Source organism: Pelodiscus sinensis, chromosome 11 (genome assembly GCF_049634645.1).
Source record: "Pelodiscus sinensis isolate JC-2024 chromosome 11, ASM4963464v1, whole genome shotgun sequence".
NCBI lineage: Eukaryota > Metazoa > Chordata > Testudines > Trionychidae > Pelodiscus > Pelodiscus sinensis.
The window spans coordinates 36,647,159-36,670,000 of record NC_134721.1 but is presented as its reverse complement, the minus strand read 5'-3'; the positions used below and the strand labels follow the sequence as shown (position 1 = coordinate 36,670,000).

The window sequence follows — 22,842 nt, the reverse complement described above, 5'->3', positions numbered from 1 at the left end:
TGAACACAAGTAATGTATCAATACTTTTAATTTAAGTGCTATTTTAAAAAAAATAGGTTGAAGCAAAAAATCAACTAGAAAGGGAACTTGAATAAAATAGGAAAATCATTAAAAGTCAGAAAAAAAATGCATGGACAGGCTATGGCTGGCTGGTGTTTTTCCATCACAGTAAAAAGCACCGAGACAAAATCAACATTTTGATCTCCACACAAAAATGACCTTTTAGTAGAGGCCAAATTAGTAGAATCTTATAACATGTACAACTGCTGATGGAGATTAGCAAGAGAAAGCAAAACACAACCTGACTGCTTTTCATATTTGTTTAGGTGTGTATGGTGCCTTAAATTCATACAAAACACAAAAACAGATGTTAGCAGCCACATAAAGGCCTGATCATGGACATTCTCCAGAGACTGCCTAGACCTCTGTGTAGCAGATAATATAATGGTGACTGATCACAGAGATGAGAAGGTTTCACAGGAAATATGGAAAAAGGGAAAACACTTTTGGGAGAATTTAATTTATCAAGGAAGCAGAATTCTGAATTGTCAGTGTAATACTGTGCAGTTCAATATTTGGGATTTATGCATCTCCTCATTTAGTTGTCATAATTCTGAAGTTTTATATGGGGGACCACTTCACTATATCTGAAGTGGCTCTAGGCTGTCCCAGAAGGGACAGGGCCTCTGGCAGAAGAGGCAGGGCCAGGACATTTTCATGCTCCCCCTCCCACAGACCCTGATTGACCTGTGGGTGGTGAAGCTAGGGTTACCAGGTAGACCCCCCCCAAAAAAAACAAACACACTTGATCGTGGGTGGGTGAGGGGACTGTCTGGGAGGGGGCGGGGCTGGCCGGGAGGAAGGGGGGGCAGGAAGCACAGCTGGGGGGGGTCGGGGGCCGCGGGGCTGGCCGGGAGGAAGGGGGGCGGGAAGCAGAGCTGGGGGGATTCGGGGGCCAGGAGGAAGAGGGGGCCGGGAGGAAGGGGGGTGAGAAGCAGAGCTGGAGGGGGGCAGTGCAGCAGCACTGGCTAGGGGAGATCAGGAAGCGGAATGGGCCGTCGGGAAGCAGAGCTGGGGGGCGGTGGAGGGGGGCTGGCCAGGGAAGATCAGGAGGGGAAGTGGGGGAGAACCAGCCGGCCGGGAAGGGATGGGGGGTGAGCAAATCGGCCGGCGCTGAGTGGGACTCATCTGGACACTTGCAGATCCCGGGGCGCTGCCTGTCCCGCGCAGCCTCCCGGCAACACAAGTGAGGAGAAGGCTTCCCCTCCTCCTCACACTCAACCAACTGAGGGCTCCCAACGGCAATCGCGGCTCTGCCTCCCAGCTGGAACTCCCAGCTGCTCCCCCTGCCCACGCCAGGCTTCCGTCCAGTGCACAGCTGGAAAAATCAGAAAATACCGGACATTGCACGTGTCCAGTATTGTCTGATTTTTTTTACTGGACAGAGAGTGCAAATACCGGACTGTCCAGTAGAATACCGGACACCTGGCAACCCTAAGTGGAGCACATGAAGTTTTTGCCCCCATCTCCTCTACCTAGAGAGAACTGCCAGCTGTTCTGAACAGCTGGTGTAACCCACATACCTAGTGTGGGTCACTGTCCCATGTAGTGGCACTTTGACCACTTACAGTGAGAGATAAGAACAAGGGAGCTCTACATCCTAAGCTGAGAGCCAGCTGGCTTTTAGCTTAAGTGGTAGAGGCTCCTACACTAAGCTTCAGACAGTCCTGGGTTCAAATCCACACTGTGGCAGTTATACTGGCAGTTCTAGGCACCTGCTCCCTTGCAGGGCAGGAGAAGACTTCACAAGCTTCCCCCACCCCCAGGCCAATCAGAGACTGAGGGTGGAAGGAGCATGCAAAGTTTCTCACTCCATGAGCCTGCGTGAGGGCAGGAAGCAAGAGACTTCAAAGGCCCTGATTGGTCTGGGGGCAGGGGAGTGGCAAGTCACCCACAGGCTGGATCCAGCCTGTGGGGTGCCCCCTTGCCCACCCCTGCAATAGAGCAATGATCACTGGGTTTGGAGTTGCTAAATCTGAACAAGCTCCTGCTGGTCCCAAGGGGACCATCTGACTCAGACAGTCTTGGCACAGCCAGGTTGCTTCCAACCCAAGGCCCTGCTACTGAGATTTTTCTCAGCTCCTCTGAGCCCCCACTCTGAGCCCAGTCTAGGGGGACACAGAGCTGGACCCGTTATCTCAGGGCGGCTAGATGCAGACTGACTGAAGCCAGCCTAAGCGGGTCCCGCATGCCCCAGTTCGGGCAGTTCAGGCCTACTTGGCCCTTCCTTATGGGCCAGAATGGGCCAGACTGTGTGAGGAATGGCCGCTGATGTCAAACCATTGCCTGTTGCCTGTCCCGGGCCTTACTTTTACTGGTTGCTGGTGAGAAGGGGCAGTGCCTGCTGAGGCACCTGGACTATAAGTACCAGCGGCTGCAGCCCCTACTCCCCTTTCCTCTGTGGCACAGTGTGGGAGGTGAGCACAGCAGAGGATGGGCCCCAATCTGCTTTAGGAGCTGGGAGTGGGTCATCCCATGACTCCTGTGAGGAGAAGTGGAGGTTGGGGTGTCCTGGCAGGACTTGGGGGGGGTGCTCGCTCTGGCGGGGTGGGGAGGGTGTCAGGGTGGGCCTGAGGTGTTCTGCCCAGGGTAGGAGGCAGCTGCCATGGAAAGGGTCTGACCTGCCAGCGCTGGTTGCCATGATGATTGTCCTTACACGTGTTAGAACTTCTGACACAGATGAAGTGAAACCAAGTCTGAGCCCCTGGTGCTGGGTCCCTCAGGCCTGCTTTGCCCAGAGTCTCTGCTGACCTGCACTTGTAAATGGGAGAAGAACATTCAATAAACCAGCAACAAAATCTCTGAGCTGGTTTCCTTGCTGAGCAGCACAGCACTGCCTTTGAGTGGGCGCAGTGTCCCTCTCATGGCTTCACCAGCTAGGCAGTGGTGCAAGAGGAAAAGCTCATTCATATCTAGTGCTATTTGGCTAGAACCCGACCTGGGCTCAGGCCCAGCCAAAGAGGTTGTGGGGCCCAAGGCAGCATGGCTAAGCCACATGGCCGCACAGCTCCCCATCAGAGCAGCGAGTGAGTGGGTGGGTGGATTGGCAGGGCCAGGAGCTGGGCAGCGCAAGGCCCTGAATGTGTGGAGCCGCGGGGCCCTGAATGCATGGGGCCCAAGGCAACTGCCTCACTCGCCATGCCCTAAGGCCGGGCCTGGCCGAGCTTTCAAGATCAAGCAACAGGTTGGTATCAGGGCAACACTCAGAGCATGATTAAACTGATCCACTTGGCCCTGCTGGGTGCAAGTATGAGCTGACATGGGGGAGGATGGCCTAATGGATCAGCCAGCTGCCTCTTGCACTTGGGAGTGTGAGTTTGAGTCCTGTCTTTCCCTGCTACAGAGGCTGTACCCTTTTCCTTCTGGTAGAGTGAGAGCACTGACTGGGGAAAGGCAGAGTACACACATGCTACCTGGAGGCATTCTCAACTGCATCCGTTGGTCAAATTGTGGTCATTGGGAGTTGGTGTTTTTCATGCCCATCCTCCTCACACACACTACACCAACTCCTGCACCCTCCCTCTTGGCCAGGCACCCAGCAGGGCCACCAATGACCATGACCATGAGCCCCACAGCAAGGTATGTATGGTGGGGTGGCTCCATACTTCCAGAGGAGGCAGAGCTGAGGCCAGTCAGTCCTTAGTGCTGCTTCCCCCACAGCTGTGTCCTGGAGCTGGGCTATGGTGCAGCTTTTCTGTGGCAAGCAGCTTACCCCATGTGCTGGAGCTGGGACCTACAAGGCCCCAATCGGGCAATTGTCCTGGGACAGGCCCTGCTGTCTGGCTCCCATCTAGCTGCAGGCACCTGCTCCCTGCACATCCCAATCCCCTGCCCTGTGTCCCTTATACTCCCCAAACCCTGACTCCTACACACACACACCCTGCCATAACGCTCCCACACACCCCAGCCCTATGCCCTGAGCCCCCTATACATCCCAACCCAGACTCCTGTACCCCCACCTCTTCAGAGCCAGCCCCCTGCCATAAGATTGACAGAAGACAGCCTGAATGTGTGCATGAAGCTGGACTTGACAGGTATGATGTAAACTTCAAAGAAATGTGCAAAAAGATGCATCAGCAGAAGTCCCATTAAATGAAGTCTGAGTACAATGTTTCATGTATGCTATTAATCATAATATCAATCATCAATAATATTAAGTTGCATATTTTCAGTTATGCAAATGGGCATTCATATATGGTTCTTTGTTGACCACTTGTTCTGAATTTTGATGTAGTTTGGCTCTTTGGTTTGAAAAGTTTGGCAACCCCAGGTCTAAAGCTTTGGGATGGGCATCAGGGTCATCAGCTCTTTTCCTCTGGCACCAGAGAAGAAGGATGGGTTGTTGATAAGGGCACTTGTCTGAAACTTGGGAAACCCAGCTCTGCCACAGACTTCCCTGTGTGGCCTTGGACAAGTCATATAGTCTTTCTGCACCTCAATTCCTGTGCTGCTCGATGGGGTTATTGGTCTGGCTCTACTTCCCAGAGGTGTGTGAGGATATGTGCAGTAAAGACTGTGAGGCAGTCAGATGCTATGGCGATGGGGACCAGATCATGCTGGTATGGGCTCAGTGATATAGACAGAGGCTGGCCCTGATAGACCCTGTGGTGAGGAAGCCAGGATAAGGTTCCATGAATGACGGGGAGAAGGGGTCATTTTAGAGTGAGCATAGCAGGATGTGTTTTTCTCTGTTCAGGTTATTCTGTGTCCTAACCCGCGATTGTAGTGTGGCTTATACACCTATGAATGGGTTGGTTTTAACTTTAGATGTAGGGAAACTGAGGCAGCAAGTGGGGCCATGACTCACTCCGAGTGACCCAGTGAATTACTGGCAGAGTTAGGGATGTAACGCAGGCAGCTCGATACTCCCAATTTAACTACTTAATTCCTCTACACTCCCAGATCGGGGGAGGGCGGGGAAGGCTCGGGGATTTGGGGAAGGAGTCTCTGCCCCTTTAAGAGTGAGCGCAGGACGGAGCCATTTGTCCCTGAGCGGCTGCCGTCTGCCGAACCCTCACATGACCAAACACAGCGGCCGCGTGAGTCTCGCTGCTTCCGGTGCTGGGGCCCCAGGGAGGAGTCGGACCCGGTGAGTTCCTGGGACACCCCCTCCTCCCCCCGGGACCTGCCTCCGCCCAGGCAGCGCGGGGGCCTTGCAGAGGAGGGGCCCTCGGGGAACTTCAGGAGAACCGAGGGGGGGCTGGGGGGGGGAGATGGAGGGGTTGGGGGCTGTGCGGGGGGGGGAGATGGAGGGGTTGGGGGCTGTGCGGGGGGGGAGATGGAGGGGTTGGGGGCTGTGCGGGGGGGGGGAGATGGAGGGGTTGGGGGCTGTGCGGGGGGGGGAGATGGAGGGGTTGGGGGCTGTGCGGGGGGGGAGATGGAGGGGTTGGGGGCTGTGCGGGGGGCTGTGCTTGGGTGTGGAGGCTGTAGAGAAGGGATAGCACAGAGTCTCCATCCGAGGTGGTGTCACCAGATGTGCAGAGGTGGTGCACGGGGTCGAGTTCACCCTGGTGACAATACCTGAGAGTAGCTGTGAGCTGGGCACATCAAGTCATTAGTTGCAGATGATAAACTTTAACCCAAGCTTTAAACCAATGACTAGGGGAGGTATAAATGGCGTCTCATCCCATTCTCTCTAACTCCTGGGCACCTCTCCAGAGACCCCAGTGGCACTGCTCGGGATCTGGCCACAACCCTTGTCTGCCTTGGGTTTTGGGCCCTCGCCTACCTGTATCCCCTTGTGGGATGCTGCTTAGTATGGGGGGCAAATCTCACTGCAGCAGCATAAGTTATGAGAGTCCCGGGGATTTTTAAGCTCTAGCAGGAGCTGGGAGCCAGTACTGCTGGCTTCTATTCCTGTCACTGGGAGGGTTGTGGCATCTAATGGGTTAGAGCAGGACTGCTCAACTTTGGAAGCTCTGGGGGCCACAGTGATACAACACCTGCTGAGGGCCACAACTTAAGTGTGGTTGCATATATATGCAAATAGCTTCTTTCACAGTGACAAGAATGAATACAAAAATTAAGGAAAGATTACACAACACACAGGCCCAATTTAAGTCAGTTCTGCTGATATCAATAAAATGCAATATTTACCCAATGTCCACCCATATGACAGCACTTTTAATGAGCAATGACAGTTCAGGAATTTAACTACTAAAACGCATATCAACAGAAGACCATTATATTGACTACTTTTTTGATTCAGCTCCCTGCCACGTGTTGAGTTTAGCGTAAATGCAAACTGCACCGTGGGCCACAAACAAACAGGCTGTGGGCCACATGTGGCCCACAGGCCATGTATTGAGTAGCCCTGGGTTAGAGGATAGAGCATCCCAGTGCCATCCAGGCCCAAGGAACCTCTCAAGTAGTGGATGTGCCACATATCACGTCATTTCCTCCAGCTGTCCCACCTTGTCCTTTAGCAATCACCTCTCCTCATGGAGCTGTCCTGTAATACATCGTCTCCATCTCTTCCCTTTGCAGAGAGGTAGCTGGGTCCAGAACAGCACATCATGGAGTGCACAGCACTGGAGAGTCTCATCGAGATGGGCTTCCCCCACAATAGAGCGTATGTATGCCTGCCATTCCTTCTCCAGTCACCCACTGGCTGCCTTGGCTGCCCCTGCATCTTGACTTGGTCAGGGTACTCCCTGCTGGTGACTGGGGATCATGGTCTGTGGCTGTAGAACAGCAGAATGAAGTGATCTGGTGCAACATGGGAATGGTCTTTGAGGGGAAAGAAAAATCTAGTGTTGAAAGCTGGACTCCTGAATTCTATCCCCAGTGCTGAGAGGAGAGTGGGGTTTAGTGGGTTAGAGGATGGGGCTTTTTGCCTCAATTTCCCCATCAGCATAGCAGAGATAATGCCTCTCTCTCCTGCATTTCCTCCCACATCCTGATTTCTTCAGCCTAAACAAGAAATACTTATAACATGTTTCCCTGGGCCAGGGCTGCATACTGGTTGTGTCACATGTCAGAGACTCTGAGTAATGGTCTGTATTTTGTATTCCCTTGGTAAATCAAAGTAGGGGCTGGAGCCAGCTTGATGTTCTTTAACTTGCATTCATAACCCCCAACATCTTGGACACTAGCTCATGAACAGTACTGGGAGACCAGCCCGCAAGAGCCAAGAGCAGGGTCTGTCTGAAATCAAGACTGTTAGCTGTATCAAAGCAGGATGCAGTGGCCCAGCTGAATCAGATCCAGGGTCCTTATAGCCCTGTCTCCCAGGGTGCTTCAGAGGGTTTCTAGGTGCTGTGATAGTGTAAGGCCAGAAGGGATTATTAGATCATCTAGTCTGCCCTGCTGTGTAGCACAGGCTAGAGAATCTCTCTCTTACCTTTTCACTGAGCCTGGTTACTCACATTTGACTAAAGCATCTTCCAGAAGGGCAGCCAGCCTTGGCTGGAGATAGAGAATCCACCCCTGCCCTGGGCAGCTTGTTTCAACGGTTAATCACCCTCCCTAGGTGTGGAATGTGCCTGGTGCCAGCTTCCAGCCATTGGTTCTTGTTCTCCCTGTCTCTGTTTATATTAAAGAACCCTCCAGTGCCTGCTAGTTTCTCCTGCTACGTATTCACGAGTCAGGTCACTGTTGTTGTCTTTTTTGGTGAACTAAACAGGCTGAGCTCTATCAATCTCTCACCATCAGCATTTCATTCAGCCCTAGAATTGTTTTTGTGGCACCACTCCTCAGATTCTTCAATGACTCAACACCCAGTTTAAAATGTAGCACCCAGATCTCACCAAGGCCATAAGCAGAAGGGGGTAGGTCTTTCCAGGCACTTGGAGAGTCTGGAAGGGCCAGCGCTGTGAGAGAAGGGAGCTATTTGTGCCTCTCCACCCACAGGAGTAAGCAGCTGGGAGACAATATGCCAGCATTCTAGTCCTCCCAAAGCCTTCGCCAGTTATCCAGCCTAGCATGTGGCCCTTCTGTACTTCCTTCTGAGTCCCCTTTGCCTGGCATTACGCTGACAGCCATGGGCCCACCCTCTTCCAGCTTGGGGTAATGTTCTGTCAGTTAGCCGGAGTGGGAAGACAAACGTCCAGGCTGGAGGCCAAACTATGGTGTTGTGGGTCATCCTGGTGAGTTGCCTATCTGTGTCTGCTCTTTGAAGCATTTCACAGGGAGGATGCTGCTGTGCAGGAGGGGCAGCGATTCATCTGCAATTCCTGTGGGCTGGAACTCAGCCACGGTTGTCTGTTTCTTTCAGAGAGAAGGCGCTGGCGCTGACCGGGAACCAAGGCATCGAGCAGGCCATGGACTGGTGCGTTGGGGCCCTCTCCCCTAGATCTGTCTGCATTTTCTGCCCTTCCGCCTTTCCTTGCTGATGTTTCTCTCTCCCCCTCAAAAGGCTCATGGAGCATGAGAACGATCCAGACTTGGATGAGCCATACGTGGCTCCCCAGGGCCATGTCTTGGGCACAGAGGAGCCCCCTGAGGGAAGCACCCCTGAGACCATGGAAGCCACAGCAGGTTTGAACTGCCCTGGGGAGCTGCCTGGGCTAGTGGGGGAGGAGAGAAACTGCCCAGCCTGACTTGTGGGACATTCTAGGTTGGGCCATGACCCATGCACATCAGGGTCTTGCCTGCTTGGCTGTTCCTTTCTGGAGTGACCCCTTCTCGGCTCATTGCGATTCCACTGAGCTAGGGGGAAGGGTTTTGCCTGCAGGAGGGGCAGGTTGGGAGTCCTGTGGTAGTCTAGGCTCTCAGCCAGGGGTGTGGCATGTCTGTCCCCTCATTCCACGTCCATGTTCCTGGAGTGACGGGTTCTGAAGGATGCTGGTCCCACCTTGATGCCAGCTGCTTTGCCCATTGCCCATGTACCCCAATGTGGGGAACAAGGGGTGCTGGTTTGTGAGCAGAGGATAAGAGGCTTTTCTCTACAGATCTCATGGCGGAGGAAGGTGACAAGCACCCCCTGACTGAGGAGGAGAAGAGGGAACAGACCAAGCGGTAGGAAAGGCCCCTCCCCCCCTTTCCTGTCTGACAGGGAGAGATGTGTACCCTGGGGTGCCAGCTGCGTGGCATGATGGGAAGCATAGCTCTGAGAGCAAGGGGGCTTGATTCCTGTGGGTCCTGTGAGGAGGGGAGCATGGAAGGGGGTGCCCACTCCTGTCCCTCCGACAGAATGATGGAACTGATCGCACAGAAGCAGCGGGAGCGGGAGGAGCGGGAGAAGCGGGAGACCATTGAGCGGGAGAAGCAGCGGCGCAAGCAGGGCCAGGAGCTCTCCATGATCCGCCAGAAGCTGCAGGAGGACGAGATGAAGAAGATGGCAGAGGAGAGGCGCAGGGAGAAGATGGAGGAGAAGCTGGCCAAGTGAGATTTGGGGGAGAGTGGGATGGGGATGTGTGGGGAGCAAGGGAAGGCTGAGGGAGTGGGGGGCAATGGGATGGGATGTAGTGGGGGAAGGTGCAGAGTGGGGGAAGGTGAGGAGTGATGTGGACATGGAACCTACCCTTGCTGTGATGTTACAGCAGAAACACAGCTCCATGACATGCTGTGGGCCCATCCTTAATTGAGTCTGTTCTTGCAGGCAGCGGGTGCGTGAGAAGATTGAGCGGGACAAAGCAGAGCGAGCCAAGAAGGTAAGGAGCAGCAGTGGCTGGATGGGATCCATGCCCCCCATAATGGCACCTGCTACTGCCGTCCATTAGGCTAGGGGGTGGGGCAAAGAGGCTTGTGGGGGAAAGGTTGATGAAGGGGTGGAGTTCTGGAGGCTCCCAATCATTATGTGAGCTCCCTGCCTTGTGCCCCATATATGTGGAGGTAGATGGGAGATGCCTTGGGTGTGGCTTTCCCCTCAGGCTGCAGGGTATTGGTGTGGGAGGCTGTGAGAGCACTACGAAGCAGCTGGGAACGGTCCTGGGGCAGCCTGGAGAAATCAGCTTGGGTTTGGAAGGGGAACCTACTTGTGTCTTAATGCCTGGCCCTCTCCATGCACCTTTCCCATCCAGTTTGGAGGTAGCAGCAGCTCTCAGGCCCCAGCTGAACCAGTGCAAGTGACGCTGGTGCCCTCATCACCCAGCCAGGAACCGCCCACAAAGAGAGAGTACGACCAATGTCGAATACAGGTAACCAGAGGGGCAGCTCCACAGACCCTTGTGCTTCGTCCACCTGTTCCCCGTACACCCCTTCCCCCACCCTTGCTGTGGGTTACTGGGAGGGTGCAGACAACAGGCTTTGCCAGGGGGCTTCCGCCTGGGGTCCCAGGTACTGTTCCCTGTAAGCTTTGCCCTTGTGCAGATGCTCAGGAGAGATTCTGATGCCACCCAGCTGATTAGCAGAGGACTCACAGCAAAGTTTTGTTTCTGCTGGGGGTGCACATTTGCACATGCCTTGGTGCACATAAAGTTATTCCATGCATGGATGGAAAAAATCCATAAATTGATGGAAAAGATTAGAGGGAGCATTGGTACCAGGCAGTCACTGGGATATTGGCCCTGATCTGGCTTTCTGCTGCTACTCGGGAGGAAGCCCCCCACTTTATGGAGTCACACCCGGGGTGCACCACAGTGAAACAGGGGCAGTTCTCCTGAGTGTGGAGGGACTATGCATCCCAGCATGCTGCCTTATGGTGCCATGGGATTTGGACCCAGCCCCTTTTGCCCTCCTGTCAGGTGAGGCTGCTGGACGGGACGTCGCTCACGCAAACCTTCAAGGCCAAGGAACAGCTGGCAGCTGTGCGGCTGTACATAGAGCTGAACCGCAAGGATGGCGAGGAGCCCTTCCACCTCCTCACCAGCTTCCCTCGCCGCATCTTCACCGATGAGGACATGGAGAAGCCCTTGCAGGAGCTGGGTGAGCCTGGGGATGACAGGGGCAGGCAAAGTGACTGGCTTGAGGGCACAGATAGCAGCAGCGCTGGGGAACAGAACCAGAAGTCCGGGCTCCCAGTTGCCCTGCTCTGACCTGCTAGATCCAACTCTCCTCCCAGAGCTGGGGAACAGAACCCAGGAGTCCTGACTCCCAGCCCCTGCTACCGTAACCACTAAGCAACAGTGGTGAGTCCTTTGAGAACTGATCTTGGCACGAGACTCATGCCTGCAGGACCATCCAGCTCTTCCTTTGAGGCCCCCATGAGAGAGGGGAGGGTATAGAGCCTGCTTGTGGCTGGTGCTGGGGACAGGCGCTCAGGCTGCAATCAGAGAACCTACTGCAAGAGCCAGCCTTGTCTATGTTGCTGTCTTCCATTGGGCACGGTGGGCCATGGCCCTGTAGGATCTCTGCACAGAGATGCTGTGCCCATTCCTGGACCAGCCACTACAGGATGCTGGGGAAGATACAAACCACAGAGCCCCTAGGGCCCTTCCAGCTCAGACCCCTCCCTGCTGAAGTTGCTCTTGCTCCCAGGGATCAAACCTGTCCAGCCCCAGGGGTGAGTGTGTGCTCCCTCCACAGCCCATATGCACCCAGTTCCTAGTTTCAGCCTGTCTCCTGCCCCCACAGGTTTGGTGCCTTCGGCCGTTCTCATCGTGGCCAAGAAGTGTAACAGCTGAAGGACGCCCTGGCTCATGCGTGCTGTGACCGGAGCTCCCTCCCCACCCCGGCCCTCAATTCCTATGCTTCCCTCTGCCTCCCTCACAATGTGGTTTTGCCCCTCCCCCTGCCCATCTGAGCCCAGAGAAGTGACTGACCATTTTGCTTCCTCAGGACTGGATCCCAGCAGAACAGCTGGTGGGGGGGGATGAGGGGCATGTGTCCACCCCCTGGGGGTGTGCCACAGTGCGAGCCGCAGCACTAGGGACACTAATAAACATCATCTGTTCTGCTGCTGCCACCCATTATTCCCCCATGCTGCTACTGGTGGGAAGGAGGCCCCAGCTTAGCTGGAGTGGGCAGCCAGCAGGCTGGACACTGGAACAGAATCCTGCCCCCAGCCAAGAAAGGGCCCCACCATAGATTCATAATCCAAACTTCATAGGTTTGTTGGGACAGAAGCCTTCTCTGGGCAGTATCTGGCACAAGTAGTGGAGACAGGCCCCCATCATCGCAGGAGATGCCCCCCCAGCCAAGCGTGGGGTCTGTCATGGTTGAGGCTGGGAGGGCACACGAGCAGGCAGAGGGGAAAGGCCTGGCTGTGTCCATGTGGGGGAGATGATCTGCCCTAGGCAACCTGTGGGGAGAGACAGTGCTCTCTCTACCCCTGCAATGTGAGCTTATCCTATCCCAGGTGCTCAATGGAGGCATTGTGGGGAAGGGTTGGTGCACAGAGAAGTCAGAGCCCTGCCAGGCTCTGTAGCAGATGCACTTCCCTTGCTCCTAGGGGGATAGGTAGTGCAGGATGGGGGGGGGGAGGGACTTGCTGGTGAGATGTGACACCCATTTCTGGCCATTGGTCAGTAAAGTGTCCCTGTAGGCCTGGGGCACAGTGCTGTGTGGGTGAGGAAATGGAAAACAGCTTGAGCTAGGAAGATCCAGTCCCCCTGAGCCTGAGAAAATGAGGCTGTATCTACATTGGCATGATTTTGCGCAAAAGCATGCTGCCTGTCTACACTGGCGGGGAGTTCTTGCACAAGAACACTGACGTTCTAATGTGTGAAATCAGTGCTTCTTGCGCAAGAACTATGATGCTTCTGCTCAGGAATAAGCCCTCTTGCGCAAGAGGCCAGTGTAGACAGGCAACATGAAGTTCTTACGCAAGAAAGCCCAATGGCTAAAATGGCCATCGGAGCTTTCTTGAGCAAGAGAGTATCTACACCGGCACGGATGCTCTTGCGCAAAAGCACATCTCTTGCGCAAATACTTTAACGCAAGAACTCTTGCCTTAAAGAGTATTTGCTCAAGATCATGCCGATGTAGACATAGCCTGAGAGTTTGGGTTCCAGTACGGAATTAGGGTTCCAGAGGGAGCCAAACTGATGGTGATACCCCTGCACAGGGCTTTGGCCCACTGACCTGACCTTGGAATGGGGTTTCAAAGCTGCCTTTGAAGATAAGTTAATAGAGGGCAAGTTAGAAAGGGCCTGTGTCCCAGGGCTCTCCCTAAGCAACTGGGCCTGGGAAGCCCATTCCAGGGCTCCCTGCTGGAGCAGCAGCCCCTGGGGCACTCTGGTCCTGGGGCTCCTGCCTGCCGTGTTTGGGCAGCTTGCATTATTGGGGCCCTATTGGAGCAGATTTTCCTGCAGGTGGGCTGGGACTGTAATCCAAACCCTATGCAAGGGGAATGATGGTGCCAGACTCTTCCTCCCCCATCTCCTAGGCACTTAAGGGAGGGGGAAGTAGCCCAGTTCTTGCTGTGGGTACTGGATGGAGTTTACAATCAGAGCAGTAGTTTGGACAGAGCCTTAATCTCCACATCCCTTCTTCCCTCCCCAGTTTGCTGGCTCATTACCACTGCCTGAAATGATGTGCTGAGTCAGCTGTAAATCCAAGCAGGCCCTTTGCTCTAAGCACTAAGTGCTGCATCCTCACAGCACTGGGGGGGGGCAGAATTTAACCCTCTGTCCATTATCTTTATCACCTTTCCAGCAGCTGCTGAATCACAAACTCCTCCAGTGCAGATGAGGAGGAAAAGTTCACTCAACCCTGGTCTGGGTCCAGCATCTGTTTGGATTAGTAACAGGCCACTGGGCTTAGCTGGGCTGACCTGGCTGCAGGCCCTGAAGCCTCCCGAAATTCATCCCTGTCAAAGGTAGAGGGAATGTGAGAGAGGTGTCCCATCAAATTGAAAGGGGGAAATATCTACTTTGTATCATCTGCAGGCTGAGTTCCTCCCAAAATCTGCCTGGCTGCCATCCTCCAAAATGCCCCCAGCAAAGGGAAATTCTAGGACTCCCCTTCACAATTCTCACACCACTGTCCCCCCCCCCCCCAATTTTCCCTCCTCTACCAATAGTTCTGTGTGCCCCCATTATTTCATTCCAGGTGTCAACATTACACTGCTGGAGGAGCAGAGATGGGGTATGTGACTGGTGGGGTTGCAGAAATCCCTTTGGGGTTGTCTGCCAGAGTGCTAAGCAAGCCAGTGCTACCTGCCCTCCTGTCCACTGGGGCTCCCCACCACCATGTCATGCTGAGCCAGCAGCTCTGGTCTCCCCCAGCCAAGATATAGAGTTGGGGTCACTGCCCCCCTGCAGAGCAACACAGACACTGAAGCAGCTCAGGTCTGGGAGGACTCCACTATGAGGCTGCTGATAGCACCAAGGAAACCAAACCCCAAAAGGGACCAAAACTCCAAATAGATCCATTTAACCTGTGTAACAGTTTTACATTGAGCAAGCTCAAAGAGGTTTGCCCCCTTTATCAATGAAAGAGAGAGATGCACAGTAGTTACTTTCCCTCCCCCCCAGTTACAATTATTTATACTGGGCTTGATAATAAAGAAGTGTTTTTATTAAATATAAGATGTAGGATTTAAATGATTGCAAGTGAAAACAAAGTTCAAAGTAAGTTACTAAATTAAAATAAGACACCAGTTAATTCTAATATACCTAAGGCCTTATCTACCCAAATCCCACACCCATCAATCTAATGTACACAACTTCAGCTACACAAAAAGCTTAACTGAAGTCGATGTACTTATCATGGTGTCTTCTGTGCAGTAAGGTCAGCAGGGGCTGCTCTCCTGGCTACTCTTCTTGTTCTGGTGGAGTATGGGAATCAATAGCAGAGCATTTGGTGATCAATTTGTTAAATCTAAGCCGATTAGATAAATAGACTGCTAGTGGATTGATCGCTGTAGTGAAGACAAGCTGCAAGAAACTTGCCACTTGAAAATTCTTACCCTCAACAGCTATTCTTATCTGAGGTAAAATGTTTCAAGGGTTGATCTTTACTCTGCCTTGGGTCTACAGCTTTTCAGAGTTCTTTAGAACATTTTGTTTTCAGGATTATTCATATGTATTCTTCCAGGGTGGATGGGGCAGCTTTAAAGGCCAGGTGAAGACAAAGATCTGATTGCTTTCCCCCAGTGCAGGAATCCTTAAAATAGGAATCTTTTGTTCAGTCTCCCCAGGAAAAATACATGATTCAAGATGGATTCTAATACCAGGTGTCATGTTCACATTTTTCTAGGACCAAACACAGTTTGGGATTATAGGAAAAATACAAAGAGGAGTCTGGTGGCACCTCAGGCTACATCTAGACTACATGGCTCTGTCAACAGAGCCATGTAAAATAGTTTATTCGGCATAGTCAAAGAAGCGGGGATTTAAATAATCCCTGCTTCATTAAAATAAAGATGGCTGCTGTGCTGTGCCAATGATCAGCTGATCCAGCACAGCGCTGCAGTCTAGACGCGGCGCAGTCAACAAAGAAAGCCTTTGTCAACTGCTCTGGTAAACCTCGTTTCATGAGGCTTCCTTTGTCAACCACACAGTGTCTAGACTGCCGTGCTGTGCCAGATCAGCTGATCGTTGGTGCAGTGGCCATTTTTATTTTAATGAAGCAGGGATTATTTACATCCCCACTTCTTTGACTATGCCAAATAAACTATTTTACATGGCTATGTCGACGAAGCTATGTAGTCTAGACATAGCCTTAGAGACTAACACATTTATTAGTCTTTTGTGAGTAAAACCAGTTTCATCAGACGACGTGGAGTGGATGTTTTAAAGAATTTCCAAACCCAAATTCAAAGGGACACAGCTGAACTGGAGTTCATTTGCCAATTCAGTACAAGCAATTTAGGACTGAATAAGGCTCTGAATTAGTTAACATGCTACAAAAGGTAATTTCCCCTCTCTTGATATTCACATTTCCACACCAAATGCTGTGAATGAGTCACTTTCACCCTGATTTGATTAGCCTATACCTCTGCTTCTGTAACTTCCACTCCATCAGATGAAGTGGGTTTTACCTACAAAAGTTTATGCTCTAATAAATCTGTTAGCCTGTATCTACACTAGGACATAAGATCAAATTTATTAAGGTCAATTTCTTGCCATCTGATTTTGCAAAGTCAAAGGTCCATGTCCCCACTGGGAGCAAGAATTCAATGTAGTTCAAAATAGCGTGTCCCCACCAGGGAGACAGTCGTTTACTTTGAGAGTGATGCATTGTGGGTAGCTACCCCACAGTGCCTGTGATGCTTTGCATTCTGGGTTATGCTCCCAGTGAACATTGGGGCCAAAATTGTGCAGTGGGTGTTTCTGGGTTCATGTCATCAGCATCCCATAATGCACTCATCTATTTGCTTGAGATCAATAGGAAACAGTCTTTTCGCACCCTTTTTGGCCTTGGACACCCAAACATGCCACAGCAGCATGAGCATGGCCTCTTGAGGATCCCATTGTGTACCAAAGCACTGTGATGTTCATGTGTACCTTGGTGTGCCTAATGATACAGTATGTCAAGAGTGTATGCACGACACTCCACCAGGAAGAGGATGAGGAAGAATCTTGGTCTTGGGGTGCCACAGGCCCACTGTACAGGCAACCCCTTGTGTGGAGAAAATTGGACATGCAGTCAGCATTTGATCCTCTGGAAACAGTGGAACGCTGGTTCTGGTGCCATGAGACAAGCACAGGCTGGTAGGACCTCATAGTACTACAGGTATGGGATGATCAGCAGTGGCTGTAAAACTTCCAAATGTGCAACTGCACTTTCATAGAACTTTGCAAATGGCTTTCCCCCATCCTGAAGCATAGGGACACCTGAATGAGACTCTCTCTGGCAGTGGAGAAGTGTGTGGCAATTGCCCTGTGGAAGCTTGCAACACCAAACAGCTATTAGTCAGGAATCAATTTGAAGTGGGGAAATCTACACTGGGGGCTGTGCTGCAGTAATGCCATATCACTTACTGCTGCTGTGGGAAGGTGTCCTACTGTGGAGGACAGAATAAGGCTGTGAGAAGCACCAAAGAGTTCCTCTCTGCATATCCTCATGGAGGATTCCTGCTCCATCTCTACGTGCCTTAACAAGCTGTTCCAGGCCACACCACATGGTGTAGGCACAGAATACAACACACATCGTACTCAACTGCCTTAATCTAGGCTTATTTGTTAATCTTGTTGACTATACCTCTGTATCGAAGACAGCAAGGATGGTGGTGGGGGAACAGGAGCCAATGACTGTGAGGAACTGGCTTAAAAACTAGCTCCCCACTAGGTCTGCCTCCTAGCACTAGGTCTGCCTCCCCCCACTCACTGCTCTGTCTGATAGACAAGCAGCAATGGTGAAGGGGATAGGCTGGAGCTGATACGTGCAGGAAGCTGGCTTTCAAGCAAGCTCCCCACACATATCTAGTCACACGGACCTTCCTGCCTTCCCTTGCTGCCTTTTACAGAGGCACGGGGTGGGCAGGCAGTAGTTAGTGCTGGAGAGAGCCATCTTAAAGGGCGGTTCCCCCCCAGCATCAGCTCCAGCTTTCTGCCCCCTTCCACGCTGCTGCCTCTATCACAGGCAGCAGCACAGGCGGGGATGGACAGGGGAGGCTGCTGTAAAGCAGCCTCTGTCCATGGCATGCCAAGTTCCCTGCAGATAGTGGCTGCTTCATGGCAGGAGCCCCATCCACAACGGGTCTGAGGTCCCTGCAGAGGATGTTTTGCATCCTGCAGAGAAGTCTCTGTCTGTGGGGACCTTGGACCCCCCACAGACAGGGTCTGCTGCCACTCCACGGTGCTGCCTCTTGATCAGAGGCAGCAGCACAGGGTGGCAGGCAGCCAGTCCACAAGGAAAGCTGGTTTTTAAACTGGCTCCCCTCACAGACTGGCTCGGCCTTGCCACCCTGCATTGCTGCCTCTGATACAGAGGGAGCGGCAAGGGACTCCCGGGGAATGGGTCTGGGAGCCAAACGAGGGTATTATATGAGAAGCGTTAATTGTGACTTCATACAGCTCCCTTTTTTGTTTTCTGGCATTTGATGCCTACAACACTCCCTAAAATTTTGGAACTGACCAGATGTGGCATTTAAGAGAGATCATATTTTGCACAGAAATGCTATCAAGTTGGTCTAAGACCTTTGCAAACTTGGCCAAAAATGTCCAGTGATAAAGAAGCCACCCCAGGTCTGGATAACTTATTCCAATGATTAATGGCTCTCATTTTGAATCCGCACATTTGTTCCAGTCTGAATGTGTCTAGTTCCAACTTGTGGATCTTATTAGATCTTTGTCCGCTACATTAAAAAGCCTTCTATGAAACTTTCATTCCCCATGTCAGTAGACAGACCAAGTCACCTCCTAACCTCTTTGTGAAGATGAAAAGATTGAGCTCAATGCTTCTATAACTGCAAGGCAGGGTTTCTAATCCTTTAATCATTGGTGTGGTTCTTCTCCAGCTTATTCATGTGCTTTCTGAACCATGGACTGCAAAAATGGGTACTGTATTCTAATAGCAGTGGCAGCTACAGGGGGAATAAAGCCTCTCTTTTGACATGAGATTCTCCTAATCATACAGCCAAGGATCACATTAGCTCTTTTGGCTAAAGTATTATAGTAGGAGCTTCTGTTCAGTTGATTATCCCTTCTACCCCCCATTTTTGAGTCACTGCTTCCTAGCATAGATTGAAATACAGTTCCTGCTTCTCTCCCTGCTGTGAATCTGGGCCCCCACAGGACCAGGCCCTTCTTGGACAAAAGACACAGGACATTTCACACACAGAATATATTGGTTTGAATTTGTCCTTTTATGAACATTTTTCTCCTCCAAAGCTGCCTCCCCCATCCCAATAGAGAAGTGGGGGAATAAGAGACAAAATGCATTCAGCAGAGCTCTGGAAAGAAGACTATTTGTAAAGATACTGGTTCTAGAGAAGCAGACTGATGGGTGGAAGAGATGAGCCTATCTAGAGCCAAAGTGTGTGTGTGGGAGGGGGGTTCAAATTAGAACTGGACCTTCAAGGAATAGGGCAAGTCATGCAAGGGGAGAAATATAGTCATGGCTCATCCCATAAGCAGGAGCTGGGATGGGCCTCTTCTCTCTCAGGTTACCATTGGCTGGTTTTCATAATAAAAAGCAAACAGTCATCTCTTGCATTCATATTCTTGTCCCACATGCACATCCCTTGACTTAATCAGTTCTGGTGGAAGCAGCAGCCGCATCTTGTCCTGCCTCATCACAGATACTACTTCTTTTTCCCAACTGGATCAACTATGATGACTATGCCCCAACAGGCGAGACCTGGAGGGAGAAAACAGGAAGGAGACATCAGGGGGTGGCTGCATAGGATTGACTCTCCCTTAAAGGTATGACCCCCAGGAACTTGAATGGAGTGATCACTGTGCAGATTATAGTTTACATGGAGGAGAGGACTTGCTAAGTCGTGATCCTAAACACTCCTTAGAGCTAACATAGATGTAGGAGTAACCCCTCTGTGATGGTTTGGCCCCTGGGCCATGATCCCACTTGCCCCTATCTCAGTGACACCGCCTTGGATGGGTGATCCCATGCAGCTGGAATGGCCCTTGGCTCTGGGGTGACTTGTGACTCCGAGGTCAATGACGTCTCATGTCAACTCCAATACACCTGACCCCACCAAGGAACTCAGGGCTGGTTCCCATGGAGACAGGTCACGCGGTGCCCGGCGCACACTCACTGACGGCGAAGGTGAGCTGGACGATGTTCCATGGGGAGGGGGCGTAGCCCCGGGACAGGACCCTGCGCGCTCCCAGGTAGACCCAGAAGCCGGCTCCGACCAGCGCCGAGCCGGACAGGATGCGGCAGCTCCAGCAGGACCCGAACGGCAGCTTGGAGGGAGGCGCAGCGTCTTGGCGCGGCTCCGGGGCCCGAGACATGCCGGCGGGACAGGCCCAGGAAGGAGTCTGTTCCGAAGATAGCAGCGCAAATTAGGGGAACCGGAAGTACACGTGCCGCAAAGACCCTAGGACAATGAAACAGGAAGTAGAGATCTTTGTAATAACGGAATGATGTCACTGGAAATACTGGCCAACCTATTGGAGTTCTGGGGAGTGGAACGGGACAGGAAACGCTGCTCGTGAGGGTGCTGTGTGTTAGTGTCCGTGTGCGGACGTCATCCACTCGCTGGTAGTTCCGAGCGCTGAAAAATCTGCACCCCCCCAAGCATCTCTGCTCCTGACGGCTTCTGTCTAAGGCACTCCTCGGCCACTCATGGCTATTGCCCTTTCTGGGGGAGCTGCCGTTGTCCCCAGGAGAGCTGGGGCCCAGACTGCGCCTCAGGAAGGATTAGGACAGTTGAAGAGAGTCCTACAGGTGGCCCCCCATGACAGGCCCTTTGTGGTTTGGCTTCTCTCAGCAGGGCTGATGTAGAGAGCAGGGCAAGAATACTTGCTGTGAGAGGAGTTCTTGGTACTCCAGCCCCAAACACTGTCAGCAAGGCTGTTGTAGGAAACACAGCAGGAACACAGGCTAAGATTGGAATTTTGAGTAGATCTTGCAGGGTTTCTTTTCACTTTTTCCTTTTTAATATTGTGATATTGATACAGTTCTCCCCCTTTACTGGGATTAGCCTATATATTATTAAACATGGCTCTTTTTGCACAGTCTGAGTAGATATCAGAGAAAGAGGGACAGGCCAGGGCACAAAACAATAGTTTATTCATACCAAAACCCTTATTAATAATTGTTCAACATATCCATTATTCCTTTGTATTGCAATAGCACCAAGTTTACTCCATTCAAGTTCTTGTACAACCCTGTTCTCTGTGATATCTGGCTTTTTCTGTAAATGATGCGTCAAGTGATATGACTAACATTTGGCACAGGTTTCTTCAGTGAGGAGGGGGATTTTTTTTCTAGCATTATGACTCTTATTAGAGATTATACAGTCTATGTGTTGATGTTCACAAAGGCAGATTGCAGATATGGCCCAAAACCTCTGTATGGAAAATGGGGAAGTTTAGGTTGATTTTTAGTTCTTGAGGGAATTTATTACCACTAGAGATGTTAAAAACATGTTTATCTTAGTAAACACTAACTGCTGAAAATTTCAGCAGTTACACTGCAGGAGTTGGTTCCCCCAGAGCCTGTGCACCAGCTTTTAAGAGCAGCTCGGGGTGGGGAGGAGGCAGCTGTTGCTCACATGTAGCTGACTTGATACAGAGGCTGGAGTGGGGGGGCTGCATGTAACCATGAAAGTTAACCAATGAGCCCAAGCTCATTGGTTTACTCTTTACATCACATCCCTAATTACAATCTGGGACTAGCCTGCAGAGAAATAGTGTCTCTTGTACAAACTGTTGCCAGAGAGTTCTATTGAAACTGAGGAGCAGAGTGCACTGCTCTTGTGGTGAAGCTTTAGGCAACAATTGGCGTTGGTTCTGCTTTGGGCAGGGGGCTGGACTCAATGACCTCCTGAGGTCTCTTCCAGCTCTATGATTCTATGAACTTGGGTTCAGCTGTGGAGCATCCTGAAGATAAGCACTGAGACCTTGGCTACGTCTATATTGGCAAGATTTTGCGCAAATACTTTTAACGCAAGAGTTTTTGTGTTTAAGTATTTGTGCGAGAGAGCGTCTACATTGGCATGTGCTTTTGCACAAGAGATGTGCTTCTGCGCAAAAGCATCCATGCCAGTGTAGATGTTCTCTTGCACAAGAAAGCTCTGATGGCCAGTTTAGCCATGGGGCTTTCTTGCGCAAGAAATTCATGTTGCCTGTCTACACTGGCCTCTTGCACAAGAACAGTTGCTCAAGAGGGCTTATTCCTGAGTGGGAACGTCATAGTTCTTGCGCAAGAAGCACTGATTTTTTTACATTTGATCTCTGAGGGAAAGGCAGAATAGTGGGCAGGAGGCAGATATGCTGCTGTGCCTTATCTTAACAGCACAGGTTAGCACAGTGGGAATAGTGGATAAATAACAGTATCAGTCTATGCAGTTTTTAGCTGGCTTGGAATGGCAGCTACCCCCCACAGATGCCTAGATATTACAAAAATTCAGTTATGTGATTAGCACAAGAGGCAGCAACCATAGAGCCCTAACTGCCTTAACCACAACAACAGACATTTTTCAGGGTTACCAGATTAGTTTATTAAAAACCTGAAAATGCTTATTTACCTCATGCAATAATAGTCTTTGCTCTATCAGATCTGCATTATCCTCATGCTCAATGGGTGCAATCAGGGGCTGGAAATAAGACAGACCCTTCCAACATGAGGATCACTGACAACCAAGGAGTATCCATCCCATTCTGGCCTGTAGGAGACCACGAGTGGCTGCAGCAATGAAGAATGCAGTCTGTTCCCACCTCTGGCAGGTTCTCAGTACCAGTTGTTGCCTTGGTTCCCATTTGGGAGAGGAATGGTCAGGTGTCACTTGCTCCAGGGTGTCGGCCTCCGGGCCACGTTCTCATCTGTTTCAGCTGCCTCTTTGATTGCTGCCATTACCAGTTCATTCTGGTGTCGCCTCTTTGCCCAGTGTAGTGGGGTTGTCTCCTGCAGCTCCTGAGAAGAGAAGAAAGGGATTAAGGGTGTGTGTGTGGGGGGGGGGGGTGTTTGGTGGTTTATAGAGCTCCCCCTGCTCCCTGAAAGCAAAGGCGAGAGTAACAGCAGTTTTTAATTCCTTTCTCCCGACCTCATGGACTGTTGCCTTTGCCAGCCCCCCCTCCCCGCAGTTATCCATCCCAGAGAAACTGGTTTCCAGCCTCTCACCTCCAGCCTGCGCTGCTCCCGCGGCGCTATCAGCGCCAAGATTCCGACCCCCACTCCTGTGGTCCCGGCCACCACCAGGCTCCCCAGCACCAGGCGCCGCAGGAATTCCATAGGGCGGGGATGAAAGCCGCCGGGTACCACAGAGTCTAGGTTTGTCGGGGGACGGAGCGGGCGGAACGTAACCATAGAGAGCGGGGGAGGTGTTTGGGTAGAGCGTCCCGTTGAGCTCGTGCTACCATAGAGGGGAAGTGCGAGTGAGGGACCACG

General features: G+C 51.8%; 2 protein-coding genes and 1 non-coding gene across 3 annotated transcripts; 2 read left to right on the top strand and 1 right to left on the bottom strand.

Moving 5' to 3' along the window:
- Positions 1-2,696: 2,696 nt before the first annotated feature.
- Positions 2,697-2,762, top strand: LOC112544985 (small nucleolar RNA SNORD104). The gene has a single exon (XR_003088378.2). It is a non-coding gene; the product is annotated as a small nucleolar RNA SNORD104 (small nucleolar RNA).
- Positions 2,763-5,028: 2,266 nt separating this feature from the next.
- On the top strand, positions 5,029-11,838 carry UBXN1 (UBX domain protein 1). Its single transcript, XM_014571054.3, has 10 exons — positions 5,029-5,149; positions 6,547-6,631; positions 8,276-8,329; positions 8,417-8,538; positions 8,952-9,018; positions 9,193-9,384; positions 9,602-9,653; positions 10,023-10,139; positions 10,686-10,866; positions 11,515-11,838. Exons 2-10 carry the CDS (start codon positions 6,576-6,578, stop codon positions 11,562-11,564), a joined length of 891 nt encoding a protein of 296 aa, XP_014426540.2. The 5' UTR covers positions 5,029-5,149; positions 6,547-6,575; the 3' UTR covers positions 11,565-11,838.
- An 8,663-nt stretch (positions 11,839-20,501) lies between these two features.
- On the bottom strand, positions 20,502-22,781 carry UQCC3 (ubiquinol-cytochrome c reductase complex assembly factor 3). Its single transcript, XM_025182185.2, has 2 exons — positions 22,576-22,781; positions 20,502-22,368 (listed from the first exon to the last, which is right to left on the bottom strand). The coding sequence occupies exons 1-2, from the start codon at positions 22,759-22,761 to the stop codon at positions 22,237-22,239; spliced, it is 318 nt and encodes a 105-aa protein (XP_025037970.1). The 5' UTR covers positions 22,762-22,781; the 3' UTR covers positions 20,502-22,236.
- Positions 22,782-22,842: the final 61 nt, after the last annotated feature.